This window comes from Rhamphochromis longiceps, linkage group LG23 (assembly GCF_057381845.1).
Source record: "Rhamphochromis longiceps isolate RC_006_pf linkage group LG23, R_longiceps_female_GT1.1, whole genome shotgun sequence".
Taxonomy (NCBI): Eukaryota; Metazoa; Chordata; class Actinopteri; order Cichliformes; family Cichlidae; genus Rhamphochromis; species Rhamphochromis longiceps.
In genome coordinates this window covers 16192265-16214518 of record NC_140578.1, presented here as the reverse complement: position 1 = coordinate 16214518, position 22254 = coordinate 16192265, and the positions used below count along the sequence as shown (strand labels likewise).

At 42.1% G+C, this 22254-nt stretch overlaps 1 protein-coding gene across 1 annotated transcript in view; it reads left to right on the top strand.

Annotated features, from left to right (window-relative positions):
• Positions 1-22254, top strand: part of naaladl2 (N-acetylated alpha-linked acidic dipeptidase like 2) — a 341685-nt gene that overhangs the window by 54117 nt on the left and 265314 nt on the right. The window contains exons 5-6 of the mRNA XM_085399238.1: positions 3344-3463; positions 7576-7708. Of these exons, the coding sequence (XP_085255364.1) occupies positions 3344-3463; positions 7576-7708 (253 nt within the window). The remainder of the gene's footprint in view (positions 1-3343; positions 3464-7575; positions 7709-22254) is intronic.

The window sequence follows — 22254 nt, the reverse complement described above, 5'->3', positions numbered from 1 at the left end:
TTTGGGCTGGTATCATCAAAGATGAGCTTGTGGGGCCTTTTTGGGTTGAGGATGGAGTCAAGCTCAACTCCCAGTCCTACTGCCAGTTTCTGGAAGACACCTTCTTCAAGCAGTGGTACAGGAAGAAGTCTGCATCCTTCAAGAAAAACATGATTTTCATGCAGGACAATGCTCCATCACACGCGTCCAAGTACTCCACAGCGTGGCTGGCAAGAAAGGGTATAAAAGAAGAAAAACTAATGACATGGCCACCTTGTTCACCTGATCTGAACCCCATTGAGAACCTGTGGTCCATCATCAAATGTGAGATTTACAAGGAGGGAAAACAGTACACCTCTCTGAACAGTGTCTGGGAGGCTGTGGTTGCTGCTGCACGCAATGTTGATGGTGAACAGATCAAAACACTGACGGAATCCATGGATGGCAGGCTTTTGAGTGTCCTTGCAAAGAAAGGTGGCTATATTGGTCGCTGATTTGTTTTTGTTTTGTTTTTGAATGTCAGAAATGTATATTTGTGAATGTGGAGATGTTATATTGGTTTCACTGGTAAAAATAAATCATTGAAATGGGTATATATTTGTTTTTTGTTAAGTTGCCTAATAATTATGCACAGTAATAGTCACCTGCACACACAGATATCCCCCTAAAATAGCTAAAACTAAAAACAAACTAAAAACTACTTCCAGAAACATTCAGCTTTGATATTAATGAGTTTTTTGGGTTCATTGAGAACATGGTTGTTGTTCAATAATAAAATTATTCCTCAAAAATACAACTTGCCTAATAATTCTGCACTCCCTGTGTGTGTGTGTGTGTGTGTGTGTGTGTGTGTGTGTGTGTGTGTGTGTGTGTGTGTGTGTGTGTGTGTGTGTGTGCGTGTGTGTGTGCGCATGTGTGTGTGTGTGTGTTAAATCTAAAAAAGAAAAGAAAAGAAATGAATCCTTTTGCAGTTGAGATTCTGCATTTGTAACTAATTAACTATACTTTAGCTTACATATCTTTCCTATACAATTTTTTTTCTAGGAACATAAATCCACATAGAAATCAGGACGACTTCTTATACAAAGTTTAGTTGCCTTCCTGCAACATGTATCCATGTACTATAACATATGAAGAAATATCCAGACCCAAGAATTTTTTAAGATCCAGTCAGGCCACTTCTACAAATAAATGTATAATAGTAAATTTTCCTAAATTGCATTAATGCCAGACACACAATTGTCTGTCTCAGGCAGGCCTTCTTTCAACCTGTCCCCTCATGCTGTCTGACATAATGCCTGTATGAAGGTACGGTTTCCACTTGACGTGATGAGACTTAATTGCAAAGTATGTGCAGGCTTTAATCAGCAGACTACAAAAGAAAGAAACAAACCTTAATCGTCTTTCTTTTCCTTGTATGACTGGTCTAATTCACGTCATCATTTCTTCTTTCTTCATATGCTGTATGCATTTAGAAACAGAGACTGAGATATAAAATTATTGCAATTATTGTTTTTTTATGTAGTCCATATTCTTCCTTGCTTTGTGCTTATTTTCATGCAGATTAGAGTATTCTTATATATTAAATCCCTATAATCAGCCACAGCCACATTTTTACCTAATGTTGTAGAAGTGCCTCTCCTCTGAAAACAGCTCTGAACATCCGGACGGGGCTGAAAGTCTTTGTGGGGTATTCTCTATGTTGTTCAGCACAAGGACATTGGCAGGGCATCATTTGGGACTCAGTCAAAGGATCCTCACATTTGGACTCTGTCAATCAAAGCCTTTGGGTCCGTGTGCTGTTCCTCGAGTCATTTCTTAGGCTGGAGGTCTGAAACGATTGCTGCAGCATGTTGGACAGTAACATTTGCATGGACACCAGGATGTAGAGTTTCCCTGGAGAACATTGTACCATAACTAGACAATCCACATACTAAACTTTGCCCATCATTGCATTTAATTTTATATTAATTTTACATACACTGGGCCACTCACACCTAAGATCCTAAAGTATAAGATTGTGAGAATGCTCGTTTTAGCAAAGACATAAATTAATTCCTGATTGAATGATAGTTAGGTAAATATTCACATTTATTTTCTTCTCATTCAAAAAAGAAATTTGCATGCATGACAAGCCTGCACTTAAAAATACATACAGAACAGATTTAGGATAAGATACTGGATATATATTGGTCAACCAAAACCTGGTTTGACTGACAGGCTAGGTTGAAAGGAAAGATGTTTAAAAAAAGAGGTTAAAAAATGATTACCTTAACAGGGGAAAGATGCTCACTGCTTCAGCCAGACAGAGGACACTTACATCTTTAATTTTATTACCTTGTCAAGATGAAATGAAAGAATAAAGGTAGAGAGGAAAAGGAGATTGGTCTAGTTTAAGCAGTGCCATCTCAATCCGTATAGAATTTTTCTGTATTACAATTTGCTGTGTCTTGTACTGTTCCATGGCTTTCGGTTTAAATGGAAGACTTTTATAATGCAAATTCAGGCAGGAGTGATAAATCTCTCGCGCTCTCATGTACTGGGGTCCCCTGATGCAAAAAGATGTGTTCTCTCTCACTTTCTCGCATTCACACAGTCGGGCACTCTCTACCCCTCACTCACATTCACCCTACTGCAGCATCGTGTTACACTCGCCCCCAGGCCACATGAAAAATGAATCAGGCCCAGGTGAGGAAGTAGCGATGGGTGGAGTAGGGTAAAAGAGAGAGACTAAGAGAGAGAGAGAGAGAGACCCCAAAAAAGTAATGCTTTGACTTTCCTCAACAGCTTCTAGGTCACTTTAATTTGGGAGGTGATAACAGTTGCTCAGTTACCCAGACATGCATGGAGACAAAAGTACACATGCGCACACACACACACATGCATGCACGCACACACTCACATACAGATACAAAGACACTTCGTCAAAGTGATTTCGGGATGCTGCAAAGTCAACAGATTCTTTGGTAGTAATATTCTATATAGTAAATTCTGGGCATGCACGTTGGTTATTAATTGACGTCTATCTGTTTTTTTTTTTTGTTTGTTTGTTGTTGTTTTTTTTGGAGGGGTGGGGGGTCCTCAACAAGCTTAAAACTGAAAGTCATTTAATATTGTCCTAATGAGAAGCCAATGTCAGCATCTCACTTTTAGACAGTAAATATAAAGATCTGATATCCAGAGTAAGGCCATGCAGGAATTATTAATTATTCAGTGAGCTTCCAGTTGACTTGGCATATAAATACATAAATGCTACGTAAAATCTGGGTGGTGTTACCCTCAAACATATTAATAAACGATCAGAGTTTTTAATATTAATTTAGTATCGTAGATCCCTGATGTTCTGCTTGTTTTTCATCACCAGGGTGAGGTGGTGGACATCCAGTATGGCAGTGTCGATGACCTAAGAAGAGCCAAAGAGACCCTGAACCTCACCAACCAGATTGCTGTTGTCAAACTTGGCAAAATACCTTTACTATACAAGGTAAGATAGAAAGCTCCACAAAGTAATGCTCACTATACTGTGCCAATAAAGGTATCAAATGATATGGTCTGAAATGGTAATCCTGCAGCAGGAGAAATGAAATGTTTTGATCTTTAAAAAAATTCCAAGGTATGACTCAAAAATGATTTTCTTGTAATATCAGAGCTTCAAAACAGAGTGTCCTAAATGAAGTACCTTTAACTTGCATGGAAAAGTAGCACACTGCCTTCTGAATCTAAGTGCAGCTTGTTGTACAGGGATTTTATACTCAATAGCACCTAGTCCACGTGGGTTGTCATACATGACTAATTCTTCTGTTTTCCATTACCATACCTAACTTTTTTATCTGCACCTCCTTAGCACAGTGACATCTCAATCCATTTGCTTCATGAGCAGTAACATTAGCAATACATTGATTTATTAGGGTTGTTTCTCCTTGGATGTCTGCCACATTCTCCTCAAAGCAGTTTTCCCATCAATAAGAAGATGACAGGGAAAATATATGTTCCAATCCAGTTAATTAAAACATAAACACATACTAACATGTTAATTACCCTGCTCATTAATATTGTTTCACTTTTCATTAAATCAAAATGAATTCTGTTGAAAAAAATGAAGGCAGCCTCTACAAGGACATAATCAGCAATGAAATTTAAAGTTAATGTAAATGTACTGGATCCATGCATTGCATTGATTACAGCGATACATAAATGCCAACCTTGACACTACATTGTGTAATGATTAGAATAAATTATGATCTGATAACATGAACTTGCAATACAGATCACTTAGTCACCATATTCATTGTTTTGATTCAGCGGCCAGAAGTCAGTGAATAACAAAACTCTTTGTGCATGCGTTGTGCATTAAAGATGATCATTATCTATTTAGAGTCACTCACAGACTTGCATAACCTCAGACAGAATATACTTTTTCTCATTGTTATTCTGCTATAACTGAAGGAATACTTCTGTACTTAATTCCTTTGTTTCAGACATTACACAACTTTTTTATGTTAAGCTATTGATAAATGACAGCCTAATGAGGTATAACAGGAGTAAATGGAAGTTAGCAAGGGAAGGAGAGGAAATGTTTAAAGTCGGGTCACTGTGCTTCATCTTGCATTGGCTTGGTTAGACTTCTAAAAATCCATTAACTGAAACAGCTGTCACATGGGACCCCTTCAAGCAACAGGCTGCTGACCCATTTTTTCCTCTTCACCCATAGTTTGTGACAAATATGAGCATGTGTGTTTCATAATGTCTCTATGTACCAGTGGCTGAGAGAAATGATCACTCCTTACGTAGAAGTAGGGAAGGATGATTGATGAGAATTGTACTCTCACTAATGAGTGTGTGACGGTGACTGCAGGGCCTAACGTTACACATGCAACTTCAGTCAAATTTGACACACACACACTGATGTGCTTATCAGTGTGTTTTAACTTATTTGGCTCCATTAACAGCAGCTAATTTTGGAAAGACATTGCTAATTGCATTATGGTCTTATTTCAGTATATTTTCCTACTGTTGCGTATTTATTCCTAAAATCTTTGATACCCAGTTATCATAAATTTGAGTTGAGTAAACATTTTTCAGCTTGTGTTCTTCTGATTTTGGTTTTCCACAATTTTTTCTGCTTTTATCATGGACTACAAACTGTGTGTATGTGTGCTGTACATGCGTTTTTGTGTGTGTGGGCATGTTTTGTAAGTGAATGGTCTTAGGAACAGTCACAGAACACATGCATAATTGAGAAACGAAAAGAACCATTAATTTGCATGACTTTCGTGTGTATAAAAAATACGTGTTGTTACGTTTCGGTGTTGTCAGTGTGTTGTTTTTGGCGTGACTGTTATGTGTTTCCTGTTTTACTTTGAAAGTCTGTGTTATCTTAGTCTTTTCAGTTTACGTTTCCCTGTCTCGTCAGTTCTGAGTTGCCCCAGCTGTGTTTCCCTCTTGTTGTCCATTTTCCTGATTGCTCCCTCTAGGTATTTAAACCCTGTGTTTCAGTGTGTCATGGTCGCGATCTCCCCCGTGTTGTAAATAGTTTGGTGTTTTGTTGTAAATAAATAGTTTGTTGTAAATAGATTTGTCGATACTTTCGTTTCGGGATTTTGGTGGTGAGCTTTAGTGGGGTTTTTTGTGTGTGTTTTTTTTTCTTTATTTTTACTTTTTTCGTGTTGCACTCCGGTTGCCTAGGCCGGGGTGTAACATATGGGGGCTCGTCCGGGATTGCCTTCGCTGGGGGGTCCGTGGGACCGCTCCAGCCTTCATCCGCCTTCGCTGGAGGGTCCGTGGGACTGCTCCAGCCTTCATCCGCCTTCGCTGGAGGGTCCGAGGGACCGCTCCAGCCTTCGTCGTCTGCTGGAGGGTCAGTGGGACCGCTCCAGCCTTCATCATCTTCGTCTGCCTTCGCTTCAGCTGTCCGTCTCCGCTGGAGGGTCCGAGGGACCGCTCCAGCCTTCATCCGCCTTCGCTGGAGGGTCCGAGGGACCGCTCCAGCCTTCGTCGTCTGCTGGAGGGTCCGTGGGACCGCCCCAGCCTTTGTCGTCGCTGGAGGGTCCGTGGGACCGCTCCAGCCTTCATCCGCCTTCGCTGGAGGGTCGGTGGGACCGCTCCAGCCTTCATCCGCCTTCGCTGGAGGGTCCGAGGGACCACTCCAGCCTTCGTCGTCTGCTGGAGGGTCAGTGGGACCGCTCCAGCCTTCATCAGCTTCGTCTGCCTTCGCTGAGGGGAGGGTCCGTGGGACCGCCCCAGCCTTTGTCGTCGCTGGAGGGTCCGTGGGACCGCTCCAGCCTTCATCCGCCTTCGCTGGAGGGTCCGTGGGACCGCTCCAGCCTTCGTCGTCTGCTGGAGGGTCAGTGGGACCGCTCCAGCCTTCATCGGCTTCGTCTGTCTGGATCAAACTTTTCACTTGGTGTTAAATGTTTGATTTTTGGGTGGGGGGAACTGTTACGTTTCGGTGTTGTCAGTGTGTTGTTTTTGGCATGACTGTTATGTGTTTCCTGTTTTACTTTGAAAGTCTGTGTTATCTTAGTCTTTTCAGTTTACGTTTCCCTGTCTCGTCAGTTCTGAGTTGCCCCAGCTGTGTTTCCCTCTTGTTGTCCATTTTCCTGATTGCTCCCTCTAGGTATTTAAACCCTGTGTTTCAGTGTGTCATGGTCGCGATCTCCCCCGTGTTGTAAATAGTTTGGTGTTTTGTTGTAAATAAATAGTTTGTTGTAAATAGATTTGTCGATACTTTCGTTTCGGGATTTTGGTGGTGAGCTTTAGTGGGGTTTTTTGTGTGTGTTTTTTTTTCTTTATTTTTACTTTTTTCGTGTTGCACTCCGGTTGCCTAGGCCAGGGTGTAACAGTGTATTAAGGGATTTTCATTAAAAGAGGCTGATTTTTGAGTTTGTGTGTGTCTGTGTGTCCCTGAGTCCATGCCTGTGTTGTGTCCCTGTTTTCCAGTGAAGGACAGAGTTGTGATGAGAGTAGAGTGACCGTGGTTGGTGTCACATATTCAATAAAATAGTCATCTACGCTCATAAAAAACAAGGACACTACATCTTCCATGGACAACCATAAAATACTGTGCTACACAGTGGCAGCTGCAGCACACTTCATCTCTCTCAGAAACACTTCTGCATTATTATCAGTGAGGGTGACTACATAAACACAAGTGTAACCTTTGATCAACATGAAAATCAGAAACCCCCTCTCACTGTGTTAATTTTGCTCATAAAATAAGAAATAAACTTCAAAAAAATTATTAAGAAATCATATCAAAAATCTTTTGGTGTATTGTTTTATTAGATCTAAATTTTGAGTTGTGACTAGTCTATACACTGATAAAGGAAGGAGATGAAGTACACCAAAACTCATGTCAAAACAGCGTGCTTTACCGTGATTTCACCCACAGTAATGTTTAATTCTCAATCTTGCTGAATTAATGCTTAATGTTCTGACTTATCACCATCTACTGCATGATAGTGAAGTAAATATTTACTTGAGACAGTGTTTATGAATAAAATAACTATAACGTTTACATGTCTTGTCTTAACAGTGATGGTATACACAGATATTTGCTATTTCTGTTTTCATCATTGAATCTTTGTGTTTGTCTAGCTATCCCTGCTGTCTGAGTTGGGTTTTGGAGGTGTTCTTCTTTACATTGACCCCTGTGATGGTCCCCCCAGTCGCCACACTTGGCATCAAGCCTTTAGAGTCACTTTAAACCCTGGAGGAAATCCTGCAATTGGTAAGTGAGCAATTTGTGTTTTTCATGTATATTTTTTTTTCCGAAAGTTAATTCAGTTTGAGCTTATTTTTATAGAACTACTTCACAACAACGGTAAAGGCATTTTATTTTCTAAGGTAAAAAAACAACAAAAAACAGGTTTAATTTTCTGTCAAAGATATTTCAAAATACAAACAAACAACTTTAGTAAAAAGTAATGCATTTCTCCAAATTAATCAAATGTAATTTGCTGAACAGTCTGACAATAACTGTCAGCTTGTTATGAAAGGGAGCTTTTTACCACTTAAAACACATATTCCTGCTATTCTTATCTAGCTAGATACTGATGATAAGTACACAAACTGCAAGCTTACGACATCTGCCTGCATGACCCCTCTGATGGGAAAGCAAAGAGAATGAGGGCATGTCATGGGGTGACATTATGTTCAGATTTACTGAGTATTTCAAAGTCATAGTCTGTGAGCAAAGCCAAGCTACAGCATGGAACAAATAAACCTGCTTAGCATTATTGTGTTAAAACCTACAAATTATATTTATTCAAAAAAACAACAAAAAACAACAACAACAATGACAACACATGGTTCAGTTAAAGCCCTGCCTTTAAGTAAAGCTCAGTTCAATAACACTTCTCTCTGGATACTGGTCAGTGCTTGAAAATTACCTTGATCTCTGGCAGAGGATTTAATATCTTTTCGACTCTATTCTACTGTATTTAAATCACTCTCCCCAGATGAATGACCTCTCTGACACTGTCTTGTCCCTACTTCCTGTTTTTCTGCCCGGTCTGGTCAATAGGGATATGTCATTACTGCTGAAGTATCTTTAGTCCTTGTAAGAGTCCCAGCACCACAGTGGCAAGACCCACTAGAGCCCCACCAGATGTCTGGGCTGCTGTGTGAGCATGTGTAAGAGTGTATATGTGAACGGGTGTGTTGAGCTGTATATAAGTGGAAGAGAGAGAGACAGATGCTGGCTGTCTGATCTCTCACCAATCGCAATGCTCTCAGGTCCCTTGTGCTAATGCAGCTCAGAAGAAGAGAGGATGTGAAAGGACACCTCATTACTCATATAAACCATACTTTATTCAACTGCAAGAGTCTGCCAAGATTAATCTCTGTGTAATTAATGAAATTAATAATAATTTCATTAATTAAGTGAAATTAATAATAAGAAGTGTCATGTGAACATGTTACAACCACGATTTAAATATAAATTTAAGTACATTAATATGCTGATGTCTTCTTAATGTGTGATACTTTTTATTGTTCGGAACAAAAAACAAAAACGAACAACAGAAAACACAGGAGCACAAGACCATAGTTCAAATAAAGTTCAGGGGGCCGACCCAGAGCCCACCGGCACAAAAGTTCACGGGTCACACGGTCGGGGGGCCGACCGGGCGGGTGGCACAGGTGACAGAGCTGGTCCGGAGGCCGGCCGCGCGGAAGGCAACGGCGGCGACGAAGGAGACGACGGAGCAGTTCAGGGGGCCGGCCGCGCGGAAGGCAGCGGCGGCGGCGAAGGAGACGACTGAGCAGTTCAGGGGGCCGGCCGCGCGGAAGGCAGCGGCGGCGGCGAAGGAGATGACGGAGCAGTTCGGGGGGCCGGCCGCGCGGAAGGCAGCGGCGGCTCTCCAGTGTCAGGCGTACTGGCCGAGGCCCGGTGGGCACAGGACCAGTCGAGGCGGGAGACTCTGAGGCTGGGCCAGACGAGGACGAAGACTCTGAGGCTGGGCCAGACGAGGACGAAGACTCTGAGGCCGCTGAGGCTGAGGCTGGGCCAGACGAGGACGAAGACTCTGAGGCCGCTGAGGCTGAGGCTGGGCCAGACGGAGCTGCAGAGGCTGATGGAGGCTGAACGGGCCCCTCGGACCCTCCAGCGGAGACAGGAGGCTGAACGGGCCCCTCGGACCCTCCAGCTGACGTGACGCGAAGCGGTGGCGTCGCCGCAGGGTGCCAGATAGGCACACCTGGGAGTCCAACAGCAGACGCAGGACAAACAGTTATGAAGGCCCCTGGCTGGACTAGGAGCTGAGGAAACACAGGCTGCTGAGGCACAAACCCAGAGAGAGAGAGAGAGCAGGTAAAAAACAGTCTATAGGGCTTAACATCTTAACACAAGAAACCATGAAGTGGACAGTGGTAGGGACCACCAGTTCTGAGCCAGCAATCATTAGGTTCCCAAAGTCCGCACCAGTCCAAAGTGGCTCAGAGGTTACTAGCCCAGTCTGTGTAGTCCTAGGAGAGGTCAACATAAGCTGGTTGGACTCAACCGGTGGTAGTGTGCGGCTCAGAGGAGCTGGTTCGACCATACGGAAAACAAGAACCACCACTCGATCCACAAAAACAAAGCTTAGATCATTAGGAGCTGACTCCTGGAAAAACAGTAAATGCACAGACATGGACCTAACCAATGGCACCGTGGTAGCATGACTGTGGTGTGTTGGATGGATGTGTTTGTTGGAACCCGTACCCGCAGTGATCTGTGGCTTCAGAGTGCTAACCCTATTGAGTGGAGAGACAGATACAGGTGAAACGGTACGTGAACCATTAACTGAAGCAGGTGACACTTCAGGCTGAGAGAGGGTGGTTACGACATTGTCCGGGGCCAAAACCCTATCTAGTGACGAGTTCATAGAGGCAGGAGAAAATGGTGTCACATAAAGCCTGACCCCAGCTTCCATCTCCTGAGTGGTGGTTATGGTGCTGGAGCAAAACAGTTCAGAACCACCTGGTTTATTACCTATGGGGAGACAGGAGACGTGTTGTGACATTACAGTGTCCTGGTCACCATGATCTGCTGTTATGTGTGCATCTTGGTAACATGCTAGGGATTCATGACCAGTGTTCACAGTCTCTGGTTCGTGAAAAGCAAGTGTAGCTGGGCACACCGGAGCACTAGCTATGCTTTTGTTGCCTTCATTCAGTGACCCATGGAGGAGCAGGGCCGGCTCAGGAGGGAAGAGAGAAACCACAGGCAACTCAGATTTAGTTGGAACTGCAGACACGGAAAGAGACACCAAAGGAAACACCTCCCTACCGTTATTAAAACCAAAGGCAGTGGGAAACCTTGTCAGTCTGTGAATCGAGTCTGTGGTCCCTGCCGGGTTGAGTGAAGCGGGAGCGGAACTGTCTCTGGCCTGCGGCTCGGTGAATGGCTCATTGCTAGCCACCTCACCGGCTAAGTCCGTAGCCTCCTCACATGCCTTCCGCTCAGAGGTAACTTGGAGCGACTGGACAGTTTCACTCACCTCCGAGCGTCGGGCGATGCGGTGGCGACGCGAACGCCGTTTTCTTTTGGCCGTGGGCCCCGTAGACGTGGGAGAAGGAGGCTCCTGAGGCGTCGCAGCGGCTGAGGAGGCGGTAGTAAGCGGAGTGGCAGGCGGGAGTCCCAGGCAACTCCGGGGGCCCCCAAGGGCTAGCCGTGTCCCGCGGAAAACCTCATCGTAGGGGGGAGCGAGCCATGGCTCCTCTCGTAGCTCTTCCTCCTGTTGCGCGCATACGGCGCGCTGCCGCTCCTCGAGGTCGGAATCCGCGCCCCCCACAGCCACCTCGTGTTGCTCAGTGGAGGGCAGAACGGGCCGTGGCGGTGCGCGACAGCGGCGGGAACGCCATTTCCTCTTAGGGGCGGCCGTGGGCTCAGCCTGGCCTTCCGTGGCGACCGGCTCCTCGCCCTCAGACCACATCCGTGCCAGGCAGGAAGCAGGAGACGAGTAGCCCGATCGCGGCGGCGAGGGTGGGTGGTCGGTCTGTGGTGGGACAGCTGACGAGAGCTCCTCCTCGGTGATAAGCCAGGGCTTCCAACGGAGCTCGTCCTCCCGATACGCCCGTAACACCTGCTGCCGCTCCTCTTCACCGAAGTCGCTGGCCTCTGGCATCTCCGTGCGCCACGTAGTGTAGACAGGCGGTGGCGAAGATGTAGAAGCCAATGAGAAGCGAACAGGCGGCGTAACGGTGGTGAGCCCCATGGTCCCGATCCTGACCGTTTCCGGTTCTTTCTGGGACAGCTGCCCCGGGCGGATGCCCACGGCGGACACAAGAAAGTCCCGGATGTGGGGGCGCAGCGCGCCGAATAGCCACGGGAGCCCGGACACCATCCGCTGAAGACGGACGGCTACGGTCTCCCGGTATTCGCCTCTAGGCAGCGTCGCCCATTCCTCACAGTGGTATTCCACCGTGTAGACCAAGTCTTCCTGGAGGTCCGCGGAGGGGTTGTGAGCTGCTGGGTCCAGTTCGGGGTCGCGTTCTTCTGTCATGATTCGTTGTGTGGCAGGCAGGAGAAGGACCCAAGATGCAGACTCACAGACACGGGGATAAACTTAAAGATCACAGTTTTAATGCTGGCTTAAAGGTGAAACACAAAACAGTACTGAACTAAACTGGAAAAACTAAACATGAGATGTACCAGGAACCACGGGGAGAATAACACACAACATGAGGGAGAACGCGACGCCGAACAGAGGAAGACGCAGACAGAAATAGAGGGTTAACGAGGAAAGTGGGAACACACGGGGAACACAGCTGACACAGATAACCATAACGAGACAGGGCGGGGTGAATATAACACTGACGGGAGACGGGCAGAGTCCAACAGGAAGTACACAGAGGTTCAGACAGGAGGAGAGAGCACGGGGAGAACACAGACATAACAGGCTGGGGAAAACATGGAATAAAACACGAAAGGGGACAAGGGCTCATGAATACATAGAGGGGCACACAGGGGGTGAGAGTCACAAAGGGAAAGCACACAGGGAACAACATAACAGGGCAACTCAGGAAACAGAACCTAAACAGGGAACTGAATACAAAAATACAAGAGAACTAAGAATACTGGGCCAACACGGCCCAGGACCATGACAACAAGACTTCTGAAGCAAAGTCCTTTGGGAAGATAAGACCAAAGTAGAGATGTCTGACCATAATAGTGCCATGTTTGGAAAAAAGAAAAAGAATAAAGGTCTCAACCCAATTTAAATTATGTGTCAGGACATAGTGCCCTCCAAAATGAGAGAGACGATAACTTCAAGTTATTTCAACTAAAAGTGGTTCTATAACCTGCTGAATAAGTGGGTCTGCTTAGTCTTGGAAACTTCAAATTGCTGCATAATGACAAAATTGGCACTGATACTCAAATAAGCTGCACTTTTACTTTCACTATTCGTTTTTGTTTGCTACCATCTGTCAGTGCCTTTGTTTTCCTCTGTAGAATGGAGGCTAGCGGAACAACTGGAGTCTTAACAACACTTTTATTTGGAAAGTGTCAAATTGTTGGAGATTATTAAAAAATGGTCAAGATATATTTTTTTGCCATTTTAACTACATGCAAACCATTTATTACATTTTTTTGCATATGAAATGGTGTTCTACATCATGAAAAATATCATTACGAATGTGCTTTTGCCATACAAGCAGTATGAGAAGATATTATGCCCTTCAATTTTGTAATTGTAGTTGGTCTAAAATCTGCATAAAACCTTCCATGCTTGCTGCTCACAATCAGCTGCCTTTCTTTAGTTTTAAATGAATCTTCATGAGGTCAAGATGAAAATTGGATCCACTAGTGCAATAAAGTAACCACCATTATTCCATAAAAAACATCCATTTCTGAAAGACATCTGTGTTAAAGTGCTCCACCTTCATTACAATATATTACATTTGTTTTTCAATGCCACAAAACTGTAGGGTTGTCTAAAAACATGTCTAACAAGCTTTGAATTTACTGTATCCTAAAGTAAGCATCACTGTGTCTCCTGGTGGTAAGGTGGAGAATGAGATGTAGAATACAACATAACGATAATAATAATACCCTGTATAATAATATCCTGAGGTTTCTAGTCATTTCAGGGTGGATCTATCTTTGTCACATGCCCCTATGCTAAGCACTTACAATTTACTGAAATGTAGGCCAATTTCTTCCCCAAACAGAGGCATATTGTGCCGTTTTGTGAGACTTTTAAAAAGCTGTTGTGGTGCACCTGCTTAAGTTGAAACGCTTTTTTCTTTCCGGGCCCTTGGTGTTTTAAGAGCTTTAAAACACACTTGGTTCTCAGTGGTGTCAAAAGTAGCTCCCTTTTCAAATGGAAAAATAAGACACAAGAAGCTGTCAGTGGTGCTTCCCAGTGGAAATGCTGCCAGTGGAAGTGCCTTTTAGAGTAAATGTAATTCCACTGTTTGGAGGGCTCTGTATAATGTTACCCTAGACTTTCCCCCGCCTCTCAGTGTATTGTTTGGACTTTTTGTCTTCCTCACTCTCTACTCTCTCCTCCTCCTTTCTGAGCTTGTTAATTTGACTCTTCCTAGCAGCTTTGTATCACTGCTATATTGTCTGCTGAGACAGCTACAGCAAATCAAGCTGTGTGTACTCTAACACCAGCAGTCGTTCATTCACAGTTGTGGATATTTATATGCATTCACTGTGTACGTGTGGGTTGTTGAGTGTTGTGACCTTTGAGAAGAACTAATCATTTTATATGCATTAATTAAAAAAAATAGTAAGATGGTTTTAAAATGCTCACCCCTGCTAAGTTTCTTGTTTCGTATTTATTTATTTTCCTTCCATACATGTCTGTTAATGTCACATACTGTAGTACATGAGTGAAAAGAGAAACAAATCTAGTTGTATGCAGATTCCTGCAGAGCCCACAGTGTTTGCTTAGATATCATCAGCAGGTGTTCGCTGTCAGCTTTACTCCACATTGCTCCAGCATTCATCTAGTTTGATGTGCACCATGCTGCTGTAGCATTCATTTATTCTCTGAAGAGATGCCACAGCTTGGATTTTCTGGCTTGCCATATAACTGTCTTGACACTTGGTATAAAGTTGAACCAGTGCCAACACAAAAATCTGTTCTTATAGAGACACACTCAAATGACTGACTCAGAAAACATTGGCTGCAATGTTGTTTGTGTGGTGTATCAAAGCTTGATTACCTTGACTTTAATTTGTAAACCATAGTTGTAGAGTTTCACTTAGGCAGTTAATAAACAATATCGTTCGTGGAGCATCTTCTTACTATAATCATTGTAATGTATGCATGTATGTATGCATCCTATCTCATCTTCAACAAGTCATCTCAATGAAACTTTGCATGAGCGTCGTAGACATTAGGCAATTATAAACATCTGCATGCTTTTGAAATCAGGAAACAAAGCACTATGAATTACCATTTATGGCTACATTCCAACCAGGAACAGATAAAGATTAATTTAAAGTATTTTTAATGTGATCTATTCGGTAAAATGTAAGCATGTAAAAGGCTAAAATTTCATTTAAAGGTAAACATGAGCAGTATCCAACTCTTCCTGACATTACAACAGCACCTTAATATGCTTGGGTGAGCTACTGGAACAGGAAGTGGACAAGGTAAAATAATAGGGAAATGTTGGAAGGCTACTACAGATGTAATCCCAGTGGAAGAAGGTACATGAAGACGATTTGGGAGGTATGAAATTTCAGACATCCAGCATCTAGACTAACAGCAAAATAACTAGTAGCCCAGAGTTCCAACATCCGGAAGGAGCAACTGGTATCATAACTAGAGATTGACAAGGTAAAACGCAAACGCTACGGCAAGGGGGAGACTTCTTTATACTTTTACTTCCTACATTTTTAAACTTTCTGCTCCTTACATTTTCAAAACAGGCTCTTTTGGGGGGAGTTTTTCTAAACACTCCCCCCAAAGAAAATCCTGTTCTTGTATTAATCACAAGGAGATGTTGCATAAAGAGACATGCGTGTGTTAAAAGTAGGACAGTGGTTTGTTTTGTTTTTTGGCACAATACCGGAACGACTGCAGGTGTCTGTAAGTTGCGGTTAGGGTACTCCGGCATCTAGCTAGCCCTACAGAAGAGGAGCGAACATAAGGGGAGTGACTTTTTTTAAGTGGCTGGTAATTTCAAATGCAACGTTTCTTTTAGCTCAACAAACATCAGCAAACACACAAACATCATAATCATCATAATTTATCATCATTATGACCAAAAATATTTACAAACATAAAAAAACTCAATAACTCCAAAGATAACTTGGTGTAAATAAACATAACTGAACTTGAACTGGCAAGCTTTCTTCTGCTTAAATACTTAAGCTATCCAAACACACTGTTCTCCTAAGGAATACTCCATTCAATGGGTAAGACTAGACATTACAATCATAATTATACACTTATGCTACTCTTTGCCAGTTCTTTACCTCCCCTTTCACCCCCCCCCCCCCCCTTCACCTGCCCCTTCCTGTGACATCAGCAGTAAACAGGAAGCTATAAATACAGGAAGTGAGGGCACACTTCCTCCTTTTGTTCCTGAAACACAGGTAGGTGAGTTCAAAAAAAGTAAAGTGGACAAACTAACAGTTGAAATAAATAAAATGTTAACTTAATAAACTTGTCAAAAATGATTTAAACCAAGATGTTATACTAAGTAATCTTTAAAAGTGCAAAGCATAAACAAATCTGGGATAGTAAATGTTTGCAAACTACAGAATAAGTTTAAATAAACTAATCAAAACAAGAATGTTAACTAAGAATAACACGCCTAAAATCTGGGCAAATGGTGTTCTCACCCACTTTGTCACAAGAAGAGAGGTTAGATTTAGGACTGCTCAGTGGGATGTGATAAACTGGAAGGTTGCATGAAAATCCTCTGCGGTTTAGTGCAGGATAAACAGGTTAGTTCGCTGTGATGGATTTAAAGTAACAAACAGTGTGTGACTGGTGCACAGTGGCTGTGGCTTCATGGTCAGAGTTGGGTTACCTCAATTGTAGCAGAGATTCATGGTTTTTCAGCTGATGATGCTTAGATTTATTCGCTCTTACGTTCATATCAAAGTTTGTGTTTTGGGGGGTTTTGTGTTGTTGTTGTTGTTGTTGTTTTAAAATGTGCGCATTTGCTTTCCTTGAGTTCAATACGGTATTTTCATCAATTGCGCAATGCACAGCAAAACGAAAATATGAAGATGAACACAGGCCATTTTTAACAGAGTGGGAGAGTTTATATTTTTTTGTTGAACGCAATGGCAAGCCATTCTGTCTTATGTGTCAGACATCATTAGCGCATTTCAAAGCTTCAAATCTTTAGCGCCACTTCAGCTCACTCCGTGCTAACATTGACCGGGAATTTCCAAAAGGGACTGAACTTCGCAAGCACGAGTTTGCCACTTTGAAAAGTCAGGTAGAAAAGCAGATACAGTTTTTCAAAAAGTTTACGAAGCGGTCAGAGACCATAACGCTCGCATCCTATCAGCTGGCTTGAAACATTGCATGGGCTAAAAAGCCATACAATGAAGGGAAGTGCGTTAAAAAATGCCACAGTGACGTTGTTGAAATTTTGTCTCCTGAAAACAACAAACTAAAAAGCATGGTGTCAGACGTCCAACTGTCCCGCCACACTGTTGAACACAGAATATCGGACATTAACTCACAGTTAACTCACGGCTATTGAATCACAGTTGCACTCTGACCTTCAAGCATGTGAGTATTTTAGTGTTGCATTGGATGAGAGTTGTGATATACAAGACAAGCCTCAGTTGGCAATATTTGCACGAAGTTTTGGAATTTCCATTGCATCATCCACATGGAGCAACTTGTGTCTAAATCATTTCATTTAGATAACGTCATGAAGCCTGTGATGGAAATCGTTAACTACATCCGCACTCATGCGCTTAACCACAGGCAATTCAAGAATCTCATCGCTGAGCTGGACCAAGGGCTTCCAGGTGACCTGCCGCTGCACTGCACTGTGAGGTCTCTGTCAAAAGGCCAGGTACTCTCTCGCTTGTTTGAGCTTTTGGATGCCGTGAAACTGTTATGGAAGAGAAGGACAAGGACTATCCCAAGCTCTCGCACCTCAAGTGGATTATGGATCTGGCCTTTTTGGTCGACATGTTGTGTCACTTGGACAGACTGAACTTGACCCTGCAGGGTAAGTTAAAAATGCTGCAAAGTGTGTTTGCACCAAACTGAAGCTGTTCAAGATGCATAATCAAAAGGGAGATTTAACGCATTTTACTGCTCTGCGGCTGAGTTGGAGTTGATCGATCTTTGTGAGGAGGACCAATTTAGACCATTGAGTTCTGGAAAAGTGTGCCAATGGAAAAATATCCCAATGTCAAATGGGCTGCGCTTAAGATACCGTCAATGTTTGGGTCAACATACGTCTGCGAGTCTGTTTTCTCTACCCTGAAACATGTGAAATCCAAGCATCAATCTGTTCGGACTGACACTCATGTGAAAGAATTGCGTCGAGTGACAACAACGGAATACAAGCCAGATCTGAAGAGGACTGTTCAAGGCAAGGAATGCCAGATTTCCCACTAAACATCATGCATTGTAAAAGAAAAATGCTATTGTAGATTATTATATTTTTGTTTGTGGACTTGGTTGAACTGAGAGTTTGTGTGTGTGAGACAGTGCACACAATGTTCATTGTTGAAAGTGACTGGCGTGTGGTTTTAGTACTGTAGGAGTCCATTTCTGTCATCATGTTGGTGTGTGACATTTACAATAAATCTGACTGAGCAGAGATGTGTGTATTTTTTGTGTGTGTGTGTGTGAGAGAGAGGGGAAAGGATGGGTGATGCCCATGTGTGCCCATGTGTATGATGTGGCTCTTTGTGGTAACACAGTAAAAAAAAAAAAGTGGCTCTTGGTCTCTGACTGGTTGGCCACCCCTGATCTAGAAAAACACAGCATAAAGTCAGTGTAGAGGATGGAAATCAACCAGAACAACACATGACATTTTGCAAATCTACAAAGAGCAACAGGTCAGCTGATCACAGCCTATACACAAAGAAAATCTACTGGAGCTCACAATAGAAATTATTGTTATGAGTTATGATTCTTTTCCTCATACTGAGCCACTACAACTAATTTAAGGGTTCCTCCACTTGCTGAATCCCACTTTAACCCCTAACTATATATATTTTCCTGTTTAGAAGCAACGTCACCCTCTACAATGTAGGCAACAGAAAATAGATCATTTTATTTTCATTCTTCAGATTCAAGCAGAGTATAAGTAGAATAAAAAAGGTTTGTATTTCCATCTACTGATATTATTTTATCGTTACATTAACATAGTACAAGGTCCAGTTAGCTCTGTACAAAAATAGAGACATCCTCCAAAGGGCTACTTTTTACTTTCTTGCTTTGAGGACATTTCCGAGCCTATACTTTCTTATTTGTACTTGCATAAATAACATGAATCAGTACCTGAACTTTTACTGGTGTATTTTTTAACAGTATTTGTACTTCTACAGTACAGAAAGTCTGTACTTTTGCCAACTCTGGTTATCTGTGATCTTAACTAGGTTATTATTTGTTATCAAATCAGAATTAGAGGTATTCTATACCCCAACAAGACACTGACCAATATGTTTTATTTCTACGAGGGTTGATTTTGTGGAACTAAAACAGATAACCAGCGGCCAACTTTCTGAATAAATGATAAACAGCAGTATGCAAATGTTAAGTTTACTATTATTAGTGCAATGATGTTGAATAATATTGCTGAAACCCATTTTCAACCTGTCTTGCTGAATTGAAACTAAATGCTATATCAGTCTGAGTGCATTCTTCGTCAGAGCTGGGCTTGAAATCAACCTTGTTTGAAGTGCTAATGATAGCATTGATTTCTCGATAGTGAAATCATAACGTTTTACTTACTGAACAGGTTCTGTCTGGATATATAGTCAGGGTTTTGGCACCAGTGGTGGTACGAATAAGTATTTTTGACATTGTTCTCTTAATTTCAACAATGAGGCAATCTGCATGAAAGGCATGCCATGCCCAAGACTCATATGAGAGCAGACCACAGGAGGGAAACAGAAACTGTGTTCTTCCTTTGTGAGGAAAAGAGAAAAATAATTGTTTCTGACACCTTTTTCTGCCAGACGAGTCATGTCTTTTGCCAAGCTGTTGCCTCTGGTAGTGAGGCAATTTCCTCTGTCTTTTTAATGTAGCTGCCATGCGTGCAGTTTTTCTTTCACAGATTTATTTCTGGATCCCCTCGCTGTGATAAACAAATGAGCGCTGCTGGTCATCGGCTTATGATTGTTCTCCATTATGAGTTCACTTTGATATTTCGGTATACACTACTGGTTGTGCATATGGCTACGATTCCAATAATTGTGTTAAACTTTAATATGTAGCAATTCTTACTGCAGTCCTCTTATGTTGCCAAATATAGTATATTCAAACCACTGCACTGTGTAAATTTCTGAACTGTTTGACACATGGCTCATTTTTACAGCATCCCTTGGGTTATTTAGACACCTGCTGGATTCAAATGAACCCAAGGAATGGAAATGTAGTCATTAACATACTGATTCAGATACAAGGTGGTAGTAAGACATCAACTCCCCTCCTTTCACTGACCAAATATAGCAACGTTAATTTAAAAACTAAAACGGAAAGACACAATGGCTGTCATCTGCATCAAGATTTTCATACTTAACTGTAACTAAAAAACAAACAAACAAAAAACTAAACTAAAATTAGGGTGTACCTTACAATATAGCGCCTTGAGGCAACTATTGTTGGGATTTGGCACTATATAAATAAAATGTAACTGAATTGAACTAAATTAAATTGAATTCTGGTTGGAGAGGCAACTCTCTGTATGTACTAATATGCATGCACCTCAGTGTTGAAGTAAAATTACCTCGGTACACACACACTTTGTCTAGAACTTTAGGTTCTAGTTGGTTCACCAACATTTTCTAGAAGTCACTGAATTCTTTAATATTTGATGGTTTCTAGTTGTAGCCACACCTCTATCAGGAAATTATATTCATAATCTTGCTTCCACTTTCACTGCCACTTTGTAACTATGTGGCATTACTATGATATCTGACTGGCAAGAGATACAGTTATCACTTAAAGTATTCGGGTAAGTTTGGATTAGAAAAAAACATTAATCGCAGCTCTGCAACATACCAACAACATGAAGTACCAATACTTACTATAAGTACTATAATGGTACACTCATACATAACGGTTTACTCTATTGACATAGAATGGTGCCACTGGCTGGGAGGTCCGCAATCATGTAGTATCTTCACTATATTAATTTCCATTAAATTACACCGGATGACACAGTGGTTTAATAATCTCTCATTCTACTTTTCTGTTCCATTTATATAAAAGAAATTATATTTCTTATGGTCAGAGTTCATATTGAGACTTATTTATGATCATAAAATGACACAGAGTGCTGAAAGTTGGTTTTTCATCAAATGGTCTACTGTTGGGTAATAAAATAGAGCACTGAGCTTCTGTTTCTAAAACTGTTTTTCAGGTGTTAATACTAAGGATTGAACTGCTGGGAATAGCAGTAAGCACCCAATCAAGTTAAGCTTTACAACAAATCACTTTAATTTTAAAGACAATTTAATCAAGGTCACAACTGGTGTTAGTCCACGCAGTTCTCATCCTGCTCAAAATCAGGGTATTCTATACTGAGCACAACAGTGTCTGACCTCCCATCTTGTTTCAAGGTTAAAAACAAACCTTTAGTGAGTTCTCATCAGGGATGAACTCACATGGTTTTCAAGAGAATGCACTTTTGCTTAGAGTTGCTGTATGCATTACAACACAGTTGGCTGTTTAGTGGGATATTGCTGAACAGTTAAATGTTGGTACAACAGCGATAGCATTTACATCAGTGCAACCTGAATTATGCAAGGAGGATAAAATTTCTCGTAGATCTCCTTATGATTTATTAATATCTGGTTGCAGATTGGAATGGAGGGCACATTAGGGTACATATACAGATATCTACCTGGGACAGGTAACCCTATCGAAGTTACCATTTCCGGGATGGTAAACTGGACCTTTAGCCTTAATGTTGAGTGCCCAGATCTTGTTATTCCCCTTCAGCTTACTCCTCAGGACTTAAATGGTAAATGGCCTGTATTTGTATAGCGCTTTATTTAGTCCCTAAGGACCCCAGGCCTATGCATAAGAGCAGTGGTAAAACACGATCTCCTTGATAAAGCCAGCACTTGAAGACAATTTATGATCAAAGGAGCTTGCAAAAAAAGGCGTCTGGACTTCTTTAAGTTGCTTGAAGACGTTTCACCTCTCATCCGAGAAGAGAGGTGAAACGTCTTCAAGCAACTTAAAGAAGTCCAGACGCTTTTCTTTGCAAGCTCCTTTGACTACAATGACCTGAATGATTGAGAACCTTCACAGACATAAAGACAATTTATGCAATTTGCTTAAAGTTGACCTCTAGTATTGTGTGTGTAAGTGAGAAAGACATAACACTCTCTCTATCTGTATATCCAATAGCTCAAATGAAAGAGCAGGATGCTAATACAGAGAAACCTGAGCTATAAATCTAAACTGTAATCAGTGTTTTTAATCATGCTACAAGTACACAGAGTGTACAGCCCTCAGTTCATTGAGCTACTAGGATCTGCCTCACATCCTCAGATTCTCTGGTATAATCCTCTCTTGCTGTCACAACAGCTAAATCTGCCACCTGTGTCATACACGATCCTATTATCTTCCTTTTACAATCTAAACACCACTAGTAGTGCCTGACATGTTT